Source organism: Cinclus cinclus, chromosome 7 (assembly GCF_963662255.1).
Source record: "Cinclus cinclus chromosome 7, bCinCin1.1, whole genome shotgun sequence".
Taxonomy (NCBI): domain Eukaryota; kingdom Metazoa; phylum Chordata; class Aves; order Passeriformes; family Cinclidae; genus Cinclus; species Cinclus cinclus.
Window position 1 is genome coordinate 17797623 of NC_085052.1, and position 14360 is coordinate 17811982.

At 40.2% G+C, this 14360-nt stretch overlaps 1 protein-coding gene across 1 annotated transcript in view; it reads left to right on the forward strand.

Annotated features, from left to right (window-relative positions):
- Window positions 1-4055: 4055 nt before the first annotated feature.
- Window positions 4056-14360, forward strand: part of ARHGAP22 (Rho GTPase activating protein 22) — a 113054-nt gene continuing 102749 nt past the window's right edge. Inside the window, exons 1-2 of the mRNA XM_062496382.1 lie at window positions 4056-4250; window positions 8199-8286. Coding sequence (XP_062352366.1) covers window positions 4071-4250; window positions 8199-8286 — 268 coding nt within the window. The 5' untranslated portion in view covers window positions 4056-4070. The remainder of the gene's footprint in view (window positions 4251-8198; window positions 8287-14360) is intronic.

The window sequence follows — 14360 nt, forward strand, 5'->3', positions numbered from 1 at the left end:
GTTGAGCAGAACTTCACTGCCTTTGCTCATATTCCTGCTCCTATCTTAATCTAGATATGAGAGCCTCGATGTGCCAGTGTCACTTCCACTCATAGGAGTCATTTCGAGGTCTGCAGTTCTGATTCTCGCCTCTGGTAATGATTTCCCATCTCAAAATGGCTTGAGTCGTTAGTGCCACCTGAGAGTCTCCCCGGTCTGTTGTCACCTTGCTGTGCTGCAATTGCCTTGTTTCCCTGACTCTGAGTGGGAATGGTGTGGGCATGTGCCTGGCATTTCAGTACTGCCAGGCTGTGCAAATGAATCCTAAGCCTTTTCCCCGGGAGAGCTGGAATCCTTCCTACGCTGGTTTCTGATCAGAACTTAGGTGCATGACTAAATCAATAATCAACTAATGACAATGTGAGGAGTGAAACCAACCTGTGTGGTGTTACTGAAAATGCATTACTGGATCAGAACTCCAGAGCATGTGAAGTATTTGCTGAGTTGTGAGTCTGATTTATTGATTTGTTTCTTCCTTATGTTCTGCTGATTCCATAATTCTATTATATAGATAAGCACAAATAATATATATCTACCATTAAGAATCAGGGGCTTGATGTACTGCATCAGATTATCAAAAGCAGATATTTTGGTCCCAGTAATCTGAAATAGCTGCTGCTTTAAAGGCAGGCAGTGCTCATCCATAAAAGTTTTCTTCTGACCTCTGTGCAATTATTGTATTCTGTGAAGCATGCAATATAAGCATCGATGCTACTAATTGCCATAAATAATTCCTCTTTCTAAAAATTTCTATCTGATCCATGTTGTTGACTTGCAGATGAAGTTGCTAAGTATCTCCCTAATGAAATTAACTATTACAGTCACAACCAGAAACTAAGGAAATGGAAAGCTAAGACAGCATGAAGAATTAACAATCATAGCAATTGACTGAGACATGGTGCTGCATAAAATAAAATAAGAAAAATATATGTATTCTCCAGAGACTGATAATGAAAGCTTTAACTCTTGACTAAAATAAATAATTACTAGGTGAGCTGTACAAATAGTATCAAAGGGAGACTGAGGGAGCATACAAGGTAATGTATTTGGTAACATGTCAATGCAAGATGTTTGATGTCTTTTGTGAGGTCTGTGTCAATATGTATGGTAAATTTCCAGTTAAATACAACTGACTTCTTTTTAAAGGGAGAGGTAAAGTAACAGAGTGTATATAACTACATGCAAGTCAGGAAAACCGGGCGCTGATGGGATTTTCATGCTTAAGTTGGAGAGTGCTAAGGAGATGATTTAGGTGCTTACTGAAAGATGGATTTTGGAATCATTGGACTAATTGGTTAGTTTAATAGCCAAGATATTGCCTAGGAACTATTATAGTGCCTTTGATACAAGCAATTTTTTTAATATTTATTTTTGTGGTTACATAATTTGTAACATGAATGTGGATTGGAATTTGGACAGTCTGAAACAGATTAGTTTGGTCATAGTTGTAAAATGTGGCTTGGGATGAGGCAGCGAAGTTTTATTCAATTCCTAAGGGAATCTTCAATAGAGATTTAAATATGAGTTTCTTATTGCCTGTGTGTGAAATGTCCTCCACATCCTGGTGGTGATGGGGAGGGATCTGGGTATTTTGGTACCTCTGTAACCATCTGCCAGAGGATGCTGTGCTGCCAGGAGGGCTGATACTAAAGCCTGAGGATGTTGGCTGAGAGGGGGAAAGTGGTTCTTAATATTTACTGGGATGAAAACACCTGAGAGAGCTCAGACTATAGTGAGTGAGTTTAGAGAATATGCCTTGGTACACCAAAGCCTGATTTTAAGTGAACTCTGTATTAAGATTTTTTTTTCTGCTGTTTTGGAATATAAAAATGATCAGAACGAATGAGCACCAGGTGATTTAGGAAAATCTAAAAGTTGCTGGTAAATTTTACTAATGTAGGACTAATGCTATATATTAGCTCACATTAAATTCAGCAATGTATTTTAGACATAAATTAAAGGAAAAGTAATTCTGAAAAAGCTAGGATGCTGCAGCAGCACTTCTTACATTTCAAATTTAAATTAATTTTTAAGTGAAAGTGAAAATAAAAACTTACAGCATAGTTGTAAATTGAAATAGTTATAAATTGAAACCTAATCTCTCTTAATTGAGCCACAAGACAAAAACCTGTTATACAGTTTTAATGAGAGCAGAAGGATTTACCTTAGCAGTTTAGAGAAAGGGAGAAGAATTCCGTACTACCTGTCAGGGCTTTCATGGAGTCTGAAATTTAACAACGTGATACCATTTTCTGTCTATAAAACTGGAGGGTTGTTGGGGTCAGAATGAGTGCCTACTGGATGGTTACAGGAGAGGTGAGTGGATCCTTAAGACAGAGTGGAAGGAGAAAGTATACAGAACTCTAGAAGTGGAGATTGTGTCACTGAGACTTTTTGATAATGGGAGGATGTGATACCATTCAGATCTGCCCTCTGCTGATGGAAGTGTTTACTCTGTAGATGTGCTGGTTTATAGCTCTTTGTAAAGCACAAGATGATGACCTGGCTGCCAGGCCACGAGGAAGGTCAAAGCAGATTTTATCACAGACACAGATTCCCTCACTGGATTACACTGAGGAGGCTCGTTAGAGATCTGACCTAAGTCCATTATCAGCCTCTCCTTATTTTGCTATTTGCTTCATAGAAGTGAAGAAATAGGATAAATTTTAATGTTGCAAATGTGATTATTTTATTTTTTTTCTTCTTTTTTTTATTCCCCAAACACCACGACATCCACATTATTTTACTTTCTTTGGCAAATGCTGGCAGTTTCATCACTGTGTAGTGAGGCACCAAGAGCAGAAACCAATCACCTGGTAAATCAAGGCCATGTTTAGTTCTCTGAACCCAAAAGAGACAAAATTAGACAGTACTCTGAGAGGCAGAGGGTTGCCTTGCCCTTTCTTGTTATGGTTTGAATTAACTGTAGTGTATCAGGGATACCTGGATAAGAAGCTTGCCTGGCTTTTAGCTGCAGCAGTTCAGTGTTAATGTGAGACATCAGTGATGCAGATTTACTGGTACTGGCCTGTAAACTCATGCCTTGTTCCAAGTGGGCAGTTATAAATAGTGATTTAAGTTAGCTGAATGCAGAAAATGGGAAGCAGCAAGATCATATTAGCACTAATGAAAGAAAAATGGCATGAAATATTAAATAACTATTATTATTATTCTAAGTAACTAGTAAGATAGTTTGTAAATCCAAGGGAAGTAGAGGTGGAAAAGACCTCTGAGGTCACCTAACGTATCTATTCTGGAGGGCTGCCTTGCTGCCTGCAATATATAATAATTTTCTGCTACTCCAGACTAGTTCTAAATGCCCCAAGCTTTACTACTCTTAGTGCAAGAGAACAGGAAAGAAAGATTCATAGACCTTTTTTCTATTTCTTAAACTTTTCCTAATTTTTCTGTTTCTGAAGCCCTTCTTCAGATTAATATGTTGTTTTTTCCTCTATTTTTTTATCTTTTATTTTTTTCTGCTTCAGTGTCAGAATGCCCTGAAGAGTGAGATGACTTTAATAATTTTGGATAGCTGTGTTATCTCTGTCTTTTGCGTGGACCACAGTCACTACTTTGATTGACAATTCTCTTTTTTTCATCTTCCTCAGTTTTATTTTTTTTTCCTCTCCTATGGCAGCCAGACTCCCTGGCTAATCATCCCAAACTGGTAGTGTGTGGAGTGAGAATATTTTTTTTATATTCTCTCCTTCTTCTCTTTGTGCCCCTTCACCACCTGTTTGAACATCCAGCAGTAGAGCTGGGAGGCAGAGATTATTTGCCACAAAGAATGGTAATATGAGCAGTAAAGCCTCAGTGGAGCTGTTGTGTCTCTTTAGCTTATCCTGTGTTTGACTGTCATGAACTTGAACGTACGCTCTGAAAACCAAGTACCTGTTCAAAGAGGAGACATGTCTGTCCATATCTGAGAAGAAAATGTGGAACAGTTAATTAGCCTCTAAGTGTTCTTACTAGTATTTCTCTGTTTCACTTACTCTGTAATTGCCTTTTCAGCCCGGTCAAGGAGTTTGGTGATGGGTGAACAGGTTGGGCCTCCCTCCAGACCATCTTCTCCAAATCCTCAAGAACGTGTGCTGAAGTGTGGCTGGCTAAAGAAACAAAGGAGCATTATGAAGAATTGGCAGCAGCGGTGGTTTGTGCTGCGTGGGGATCAGCTCTTCTATTATAAGGATGAAGAGGAAACTAAACCTCAGGTATGACTAGAGAGCTGTAGGAGTTAAGGGTTGTGACTTCTGTGTTATCAGTCATGCTTTGATTGACAGCTCATTTCAGTTGTTTTCTGTCCTCAGCAAAACCATCCACACTTCAGGAGGTTCAAAGGCATGAGATTTTGCAGGGAGGATTTTCTACTACCAGACAAGCTGTAGAGCTTGGGAAAAGGTTAGAAGGTGTTTACTTACCCACTAGGGCATGCTGACCTCCAAATCTTAGAATGGTCAGCTCTGAGACTGGAGTTTGACAAGAAGAGCTGTGGAGTTACAGATTATTGAGGCAGGGGTGATTAACCTTGCTTGCTCAGCTGGGACTCGTTATCTCCCAACTAATCCACTGTTAGCATGAGGTGAACCAGCTGCTGAGAGCTGGACTGTGTGTGTGGAGTGTGCAGGTTTTGCTACATGCTCAGAATGGGCTGGAATATGTGTTTTAGTGTGGGGGGAGGGAGTGGGTATTGTGCTATGGGCTAATGCTTACAGAGGAGATGAAGAAATTCTTGTTCATGTTTTTCTAATGCCTGTAAAATTATCTTACAGCATTTGAGCTAAGGTCTTTCTTAGGTACTGTAGTAGATTATGCATCATAATTCACATAGCCATTGTTTTGACTGTCAGGCCTTTAACCAGAGTCATTGAACAGAGGGATCATAATTGAATGAGCCAGACAATGTCCCTGTACTGCTGGCTCCTGATGAGTCAGTACAGGCATTACAGAGTGACAGTCAGCCTGTGTAGCATCATCACCATCCACATGCTCATTATAGACAATTATTAAACTGCATGGTGCAGCTGCCTGCTTGACTGTCACACACAAATTTCATTGTAGAGTGAGAACAGAAATTAATATTCCCCTGTGGGCCTGACATAAATATGGTAGATGAATGAGGATGTTGACTGCATCTTATATCTTGCACTCTCCTGGTGAGGGATTTGGTCCATAATTATGGAAAGTCTGCTGGGTAAAGGCTAGACAGATTTGAACTTGATGATGTAACTTGATTACTCAGGATGCTGCCAGCAACAGCTGGATTTTGCACTTTCAATCCAGGCACCTTATTCTCATATACAGTGCATGTGGGAGAGCTGGGCACTTGTGACCTGTCAGTGAACATGATGAGGAAGAAGTGGCCTCAGGTAGTCATGTTGTAAAGGATTTCTTTAACCTGACCCTTTGTAGGCACAGGGTTGCCATACGTTTATTGCCTTGGGAAGCCATTTTCTATAGGGTGATTCAGGACTATGTCCTGACTATTCTTATAGGAGTTGCAAATTAGGATTTGCATCTGACTTCAGCTAGAGCTGTATGCATCCCACAAGTGAGATGTACCTATGGGACTTAAAGACAGCTGTTACTTGGGATTCTCTGGAATGAAGGGTCCATGGCACAGGTGTGCCCATGCATCTTAGGAACTGAGAGCCTTTGTTGTAGGAAGATCTTTTTTTATAGGCCACGGAGATATTTTCACCAGTTGCTATTGATATTAATCCCTAATTTCCTTCCGCCCTAAAGGTACTCATGCTTAATTTAAATCTTTTTGGTTTATTTATTAAGTATGGCCTTTAAGCTTGTGTGTAAAAACTAAATCGATAGTTTCACTGAAATTCCCATTGATCTTCCACCTACTTGATTATTTATACATACTCTGGAAGAGAGATGTATTGTTGTTTTCATGATAAAGTCAAATGAGACTTATGACAAAATGTTTCAAAAGAGAAACATGAAACAACTTAGTTTTCTTTATGGATGTTGCATTGCCTATTTGTATAAAAACCAGTTTCTTCAGATTGTTAGTGGAATCTGTAGGTCCACTTCCCATAATAATATTGCTGAAAAGGTGCAGCTGTAATCTAATGGCAGGAGAATCACACAGTCTTTCTGGAGTGATGAGGAATTATTCCGTTGTGTTAATGGATTGAGTACTGTTGAAGGTGTGTATTTTTGTGTGCCAAATGACAGTTGCAGTCGCACAGCCCACTCCAGCAGAGACCAAAGGTTAGAGGGTGCAGCCATTGCTTTTCTGCAAAGTTTTCCTTTTTTTTTTTTGCCCCCATGAGGACAGGACTGACCTGCAAAGAGGTTTTAATGTTCCTACTGACTGTCAATATATATGGGTTTTTAAAGTAGCTTTGGGCTCATTTCTATTCCCAGGAAAGGAAAGAGCATGCACCCCTCCCCAATTTGCAGGGGAACAGAAGCCACTGTGCAACTCTAATTCATTAACCCTTCCTTCAGTATTGACTTGACATGATAAAAGGCTTTAATGCATGTGCAGAGGGCTTGAATTTTCTAGAATGTGTTCTGGCCACTGGCCTCCAAGGATGATGTTTTATACAATATTTTTCTATACCATTTCAAATAATTTCAGATGCATCTGCATTTTTTGTCAAGTTGCCTTTCCTATGTTTTCCTCTTATCTCTGGAATATCTTCAGTTTATCTTCTAACTTCAATGAACCTCAGAGTCAAATTGCAGGGCAACAGGATTGGGAGATAAGGATGTGAAGGCTTGTCCTGTTATGTTGACTCATTTTACCTCGATTTTAAATCTTACTACCATTCTTGAGAAACCACTCAATTTGGACTTTAAGTGCCCTCCTACATGGTGTCGTTCCACAACCTTACCCCTACACTAGGTAGGAGATGGGAGCTGAGTCTTGACACTGTTGAACAAAGCATTTGTAGGAGGATTGATGAGAAGCAAAGCTATGGAAGTTATACTGAATAGTGGCAATGAAAAGTAGCACATCTGGCTTCAGTGTTTTATAGAGAAGATTGCAAAGGTTATGAGTTGTCTTCTGTTAGTTGAAATTCTGGATTGTCTGTCTCATGAGACACTAATTGCGTTGCTCCATTATATGTGGATCTGGAAGCTGACAAATAGCATAACTAGAATTTGTTTTGATTACCAATGTTATGATGATCCAGTGTGTCTTGGATTTGGTTGTTGCCAGTTAAGTGAACACACATGGCTACATCCTCATCAACTAGAGATATGGGTGAAAAACCTGACTGAAATAATGTTCTTTATTTTATGTTCATCAAGAAAAGATGCTTTGTATGCTATCTGCATTCCAAGACAGTTCAGTGCAGGAGTGGGAGCTGCTGATTACCCTCTTCATGGCTTAACTCTTGAGAATCCCACTTCTTACTGTGTTTTGTCTGTCCGATTGTGCATATGTCCTGAAGAATGTTGGCTAGAAACCCTTTAAAATATCCGAGATTAAATGCTTGTTTCACTCATGTTACTGGACAAGATCTTCCTGTGATGTCTTTTCCAGATTTTCCATAGATTAAAAGGATTTTGTTCACTTTGTAGATACCATGTCACCAGCTATGCAGAATTCCCAAACTGAAACACATTGTGTTAATTATGCTTGGGCCCAAAGTGGAAATTAAGCTGGATACTGGCAGCATTTGAACTTGGGAAGTAAGGGGGCTCAGCTTTTTTTTTTAGGGAAGATGTAGTCTTTTGGATTAAAAGGTAGTCCATTGTCTTGCAAACCTGAATTAGCTGCTCTCTTCCAGTATCTCCCTGAGAACTTCTCTGTACTGAGGATCTCTGCAAAATTGGCCATTTTATTCACATGCATGCTGCAAACAGAAATTCAAGGGTGCAGAAAGAGTAGATGTAATATGAGAGGAAATTTTTGTAAGGGAAAATTAGTTATGAAAACCAAGGAGAATAATTTCTGCATGCTCAGAGTAGTGTTATTCCAGAAGAAACAGCCTTTAACCAGCAGTGTCCAGCATGAGAGGAAGGACACTGAAGCAGTTACTTCAAATGACCAGATCAAATCTTTTCTTGCTCAGAACTGTGGAAAGGTGTTGGGATCAGTAGATGAGCAGGACTTGAATTTACGTTTTATCATATTTCCCTTGCTCTTTTAGTGACCTTTCCGTTTTCACTAATGTTTGTGTCCATTACAGGGTTTGATACTACTGCAAGGCAGTCAGGTGAACGAGCTGCCTCCTAATCCTGATGAACCAGGGAAACATCTCTTTGAAATTACGCCAGGTATGCCAGCTTTTTTTGTGCTTTCACTGTAATATCACATCACTCCCATCAGTTGTCACCAATGATAATTGAGTTGTACTGATCACTCCTGAATGTTCTGATACACTGGCAAGATTATCTAGTGAAACTTGGCTACGTGGTGTTCTTTGCTCTGGATATAAGTGCTGCTGTGGTACCTCATTTTCATTTTATACTAGTTGAGATGCATCATGGTCCTTGACTTTGCTGTTTGGAGAGGTTCTTTGCTTGGACCGTTGTGTGGTCTCTCAAATAGATGCATTCTTCTGTTTGTTACAGGAGAAACAGGCCCAGAACACAGCACAGAATTTATGGAAAAGGGACATGGAGTATCTGGATGCAGTTTCTTTCATGTATACTACCTAATTTGGGAAGCAGGTGGGAGGGCAGACAAAAAGCTTCAAAACACTTCCCTTTGGAAAAATAGATGACCTAGCATGGAAGAGAGGTCAGATTTTTTTTTTTCAAGTAGAAAATCTAGTGATCTGTCACTCTAGTATTAATGTACAACTTGCAGTCATTTTAGTTCCCTTATAAAGGCTTGCTGTGGACAGAGTTGGTATCTCCAGGACAGATTTAGAATTAAGTTCCCTGTTAAATTCAGTTGATTTAGTTCTGGTTGTATTTGGGAAAGGACCATTCCTGTGCATGGGTTTGAATGCAGTGTATTTTGGAGGTAGTTTCAGGTGGCAGGATCCACAGAGGAAAAAAACCTGTTGCACTGCTACAGAGTTACAGCAGAGGAATGAGAGCTGTGAAAGGACTCAGCCTGTTCCGCTCTCTCCCAGTACCTGAAGACAGAGTTCCTAGCAACAAAAAGGCAGACAAATGTGACTGTGCTAAAAATTATGTAAGTGCAGTGACTCAGTCATGGTTCCTTTCCTTCACAGCCAGTTTGACTACCTGTCCATGCTGCTTAGCACTGTCTCTCCCCATAGCACTGGTACTGTCAGTAGGGTAGATAAAAGCAATTGCTTTAGGCTGCCTCTTGTTTTTTTAATGGAATCTTTTTAAAAGGAACACTTGTCCCTGTATTTGATTTGATGATTCCACATTTGCGTGGAGTCAGGTATTATGCTCTTACTGTTTAGGGTCTTTTTCTTACCACCCTGTTAGGCTGGTTTAAAATGCCATTTTTGCACACCCCTCTTGAGACAATACTGTGCAGAGCACGAACAGTGCTCCAAGGTTTTCAGCTACACCATGAGGCAGTGGTTTGCAATACCTTAGTCACAGAATTGTTTGACACGCAGGAAGCTACTTGGGGAGAAGAGATTTATTTTTTTTCCTCTTATTTATCATTGTGCACTATTTGTTAATGCCTTTTTTCCCTTATGCTACACCATGCCCTCATAGGCAGGGCCCCACAAACAGCAGGGCATTGAGCCACGGTGTTGTCTGTATGGAGGATCTCCAAGGAAGTGCCATTCACTGTTGGTCTGAACGTGACACATCTGCACCATTTTGCAAAGATTGTGCCCTGTACTATTGCAGAAGGACTGTGAATCTACAATGTGAAAGCACTTGGGTTGTTGTGATTTTGAGTGATCCCCTGTGTTCTGGCAGTGATCTGAAATAATTAACTGAGCCACAGACTGGCTTGATTTGGTTTCCTGCAGGCTTGAGCTTCTTCTGACTCCAGATGGCAAAATACCAATTCCACACTACTTGTCCAACCTATCAGGTTACATTGCTGTAGCCTGCAAAAGAATTGTCCTAAACTGTAGGTAGCTGTTGCTTCAGGTGAGTTGGTAAAGTAGGACCACATGGCTAGTTGAAAGGGGCTGTTCAGAAAGGTGGGGAAAAGGAACACTTTTTAGCATGGCTGTGGATCCCAGGATATTTGTGTTCAGTCTGGGGTTTTGACATAGCACTTCTCTGTGTTCCCTGGAAAAACTATTCAGTCTCAGTGTACCACTGACTTTTCTTCAAAATGAAGATGTTTTCCCTAACTTAAGCAGATAAATCCTGTTTATAGCAAACTTAGTTGCTACATGGATAGTAAGTATTGAAAAACACTATAAATAGCCAGTCAATAAAGAACGTGATTGACAAAGATGTCACTGGAGAATGTGGCCCGTAGAGTTCTCCGTTTTGTTCACAGTACATTTGTTCTGTGCTGGTTTTGGCATAAATGCCTTTTCTTTTTTTGCATGTGTTCTGAAATGACCGTGTTCTGCATGGTTGCCAGCCTGCAGAACACCCACATAGTGAACAGCTCTGAAACAGATGCCAGATAGGAAGGGGAGCACAAATGATCTTGCAGGAACCAGATCTCTCTTTCCCATCACTCCCTGTCTTTCCCTGTGTTGGAAGTATAGCCATGATCACATTTCCGCCTTATTGTGTTTAATTTATCCCTCTAAAAACTAGGACTCTAGAGTTTCTATAGGGATGATAAGATTTTTTTTAAGTTGTCTTAGCTCAGTTGAGGATTTTGTGAATACAGATACATTCAATAGCTGTAAGTATAGATTGGGGTTTTGCTGTGTTAGTAAGCATCAGAACTTTAACTAACAAAATTAAGAATGGAATGTATCATTCCTCAAATGTATACCAGTTAATCTGTCAAAGAGGCTGGGATCTGAGAAATGTCCAAAGAGTACCAGTCTGTGGTACGAGTTATCTCCAAAACCTTATTTTGTAATTAATAGCTAAGGTGTTCAGCATCCTTGTTGTGAAACTGCTGCTGAGCTCTTGCCACCTTTCCTCTGCTGCAGGCTGTGTTAAGTTTGGCTGTGGAAGCTATTCCCTCAGAGTGCAGGGACTAGAGAAACAGCATGTCCTGTGCTGTAACAGAGCATGTATTGATTTTCTGCTGAGTAACAAGAACTAATGATGGGCATTGTGTATTATTCATGTTTCATCAAGTTCATTTCTAAGCTGTATAGGGCAGCTGGGAGAAGGGTTAACTAGGGACATGAGAGACTGCAGAACAGTTCTACAGTCAAACCAGTGTTAGATCTGGTGACAGGACTTCCTGAAATAAATTCTCCATATTCCTTTTAGGGGTAACTGTAAATTTCTGGACCCTTTTGAATCCATTCATCACAGCTAGAAGTTCAAAGTGGAATGGTGGGGTAAGCTGTGGGTGCAGGTTGCTCTCATACTCCGATGCACATTAACAGGTGGTGGGGGGTGTTTTTGTAAGGTTATGAGGGTAGTGTGAGGTCAGGTGCCAATGTTGTACCATTTGGGGAGATAATTCCACAGCAGCTGGTATTTATGGCTAGAAATGATCTATGTTGCTTGGGAGAGGAGTTCAAATCTGGCAACAAAAACAACATCTGCTGTTGCTAGGGGCAACAGAACAATTTAGTGTTGACTTGGGGTTACAGTGCATTTTGGAGTGGTGTCATGCAGCTTGTAAGAAGGCACAGGGATTAAGCTCTGAGAAAGTCTTAAGGAATGTTGGTGACTTAAGTGTTCCTGAAGTTTCACGTTTTAGGAAACCGATGTTTTAATGTCTTGTGGCAAGTGGTCTACTTAGTTTCATTCCCCAGTTTTTGCAGCACTCTGAGATGCTCGAGTTCTTCTGCAGATAGAGAATTTCCTGATATAATAAGGCTTTTAGAATCAAGGAGGGGAGTGGTAAAAAGGTTCAGAAGTTAGGAGGTACACATGGTACACATCTTGATGTCTCCTCGTTGCTGATGGTAGTTCCTGTTAGTTCCTGTTTCTTGCCACAGTGCTTTCTGCCAAGGTGAACAGTGACAGCTCTTAGCTGAGACTTTGTGTGAGAATAAGAGTAGAGTTTTGTAATAGGTTTAATTTTTTCATTGGAAACAGCTGCTGAAGGGGTTGATCTTGTTTCCATATATTTAATAATATCTTTCATTTCAGCTCTTATGACTGAAAAAAGTTCTCAAACCAGTTGGACTTCAGGTCAAAAACTGCACCTTCAGGTTGTTTTTTGTGCTCCAGTTGAGTTAGCACCAACCCTCTCTTTAGTGAGGCAGTTTAGTCCTCTTTCTAATTGTTGCCTTAGTCTTTTTGCAGAATTAGCGAGCACAAGGATCACTGCCTATACTTGATTTACATGTCAAAGGTTAATGTCAAAACTGCAGAAATCAGTTCTCTATGGTGTGCTCTTTGAGATAATTATAAAGACTTAATTCAATGTAGGCAGCTCACCCTTACAAAAGGGATTTTCATCAAATACTGAATCCTTTGAAGATGGAGTAGTGGCTGCATTATGCCAGAAGTTAGGCTGGGGCAAAATAAAATGCCTCATGCAGAAACTTTGTGTGGATTTTATGTAGAAACTACTTCACTGCCTTGGTTGTGCTACATAAGAAGGAAAAATCAAGCAAGGCAGAATAATAAGGTAAGAGTCCTAATTCTTACAGGAACAGTAATTGCTGTCTACTTGTTCTGTAGGGGTTTGTTTGTGTTGTTGACAGTATCTGACAGAAGTTGGAGTGGCAGCTTGTTTGTCTTGTACCAGCAGGTGGAATGATGCCCACAGAGCAGTCTGATGTGTGGTACACTTCTGCATCCCAGGTGATCGACACCAATTAAGCTATTTTTGTGGCCTTTTTATCTCATTTCCTGTTGAGATGGTATGTAATTAAAATGCCTGGAGGAGAAATTAGAAATTCATACATTGAAAATCATTCCGTGTTCTCTATTATTCAATGCAAATTACATTTCTAATTAACAGCAGGATCCTGAGTTTGCCACTGGTAATTAAGTTTTCTCCTGAAGTCTACAGCTGAAAACTGACTGTGCATATCTGAATATCTGATGATGTTGATATCTGAGAGGTGTATTTAGATTTCTGTGCTTTGGCATTCACCATATTGGCTAGGGGAAAGGCAGTAAAATAAAGTAATTCTGTCTCCTACTAGAAAGTTTAAGAAGTGTAATTGAAGCAGTGTGTTCTGGAAACTCTTAGCAAGAGAGAGCTGTGGATGTTACCATGTCCATGGCATTGTATTACCTGGAAAAGAAGATTGGTGGTCTTGGTTTTGCAGTGGAGGGCCCTGTCAGATCTGTGTTTATTACTTCTAGATGTCTGGAGCAGAGCTAAGAGCATGCAGTTGTATGTCACTAAGAAATATAATTGTCTCTTGGAACATGAGACAGACTTTTCCATTTATCGAGGGGTGAGAAACAATAAATGTCTTTTCTAAATTGTCTTTCCAAAGGAGTGCCTAGAATGATAAAATTGTATGCTTTCTTTGCAGTCATAGTCTGGAAACTGTTTTGTATTATCATCTTTTATCTTGAGTTGAGAGCTTTAAGGTGATAACGCTTTAACACTCAGATGATGACAGGTACACCTACTTGCCTTTTCCCAGCTGCAGTATCTTTTCATGCTCAAGTGCAACTTGATTTTCCCTGACAGTGTGCATCCTGAAGTTCTGTGCCTGGAAAGTGTTGGTTCGTTGCTCTCTCTGCTCTGCTTGCTCCGTCTCTGCTGAGCACTAGATGGTGCTGGCTCTTTCCAGCTGCTGCTTGGACTCCTGCTGTCGGTGATGGCACGTCTTGAATCCTTGGAGCCTGAGTTCATCTTCTCAGAGGAAACTTGCAACTGCGTTTTGTTCATTCATGTCTCCTCAAAGCAAATCAGCAAGCAAGAGATCCCTAACACCACCTTTGCCTGGCCTGTGAAGCCAAGACTGTGCTCTGTAGGCAGAATACAGCATTGAATGCATTCCTGCACATTTGCTCAGTTGTTTGAAGTTTGGTGCTAATGATGCCAAGTTTGTGGGCTTGATGCCCATATGGGTCATTCACTTAAAATCTGGGCTCGATGATCCTTGTGGGTCCCTTCCAACTCAGACTATTCTGTGATTCTGTAATATTCTATATTGAATACACTCTTTGAGTTCACAATATACAGCTGCTGCCTCAGATGCAAAAATCAACACTCTTTGAAAATATTCAAGTTCAAATTTTTTCAGTTTGTTTACCTATCAAATTGTTTACCTATTCGAGTCTTCTTTTGGTCTTAAAACTGTTATATAAGAGTAGAACATGTTCTGTATAGACACATACAGTAATGACTGTGTGGGGAAATCACTTGGATGTAGGTCTCCACTGTTCTGGGT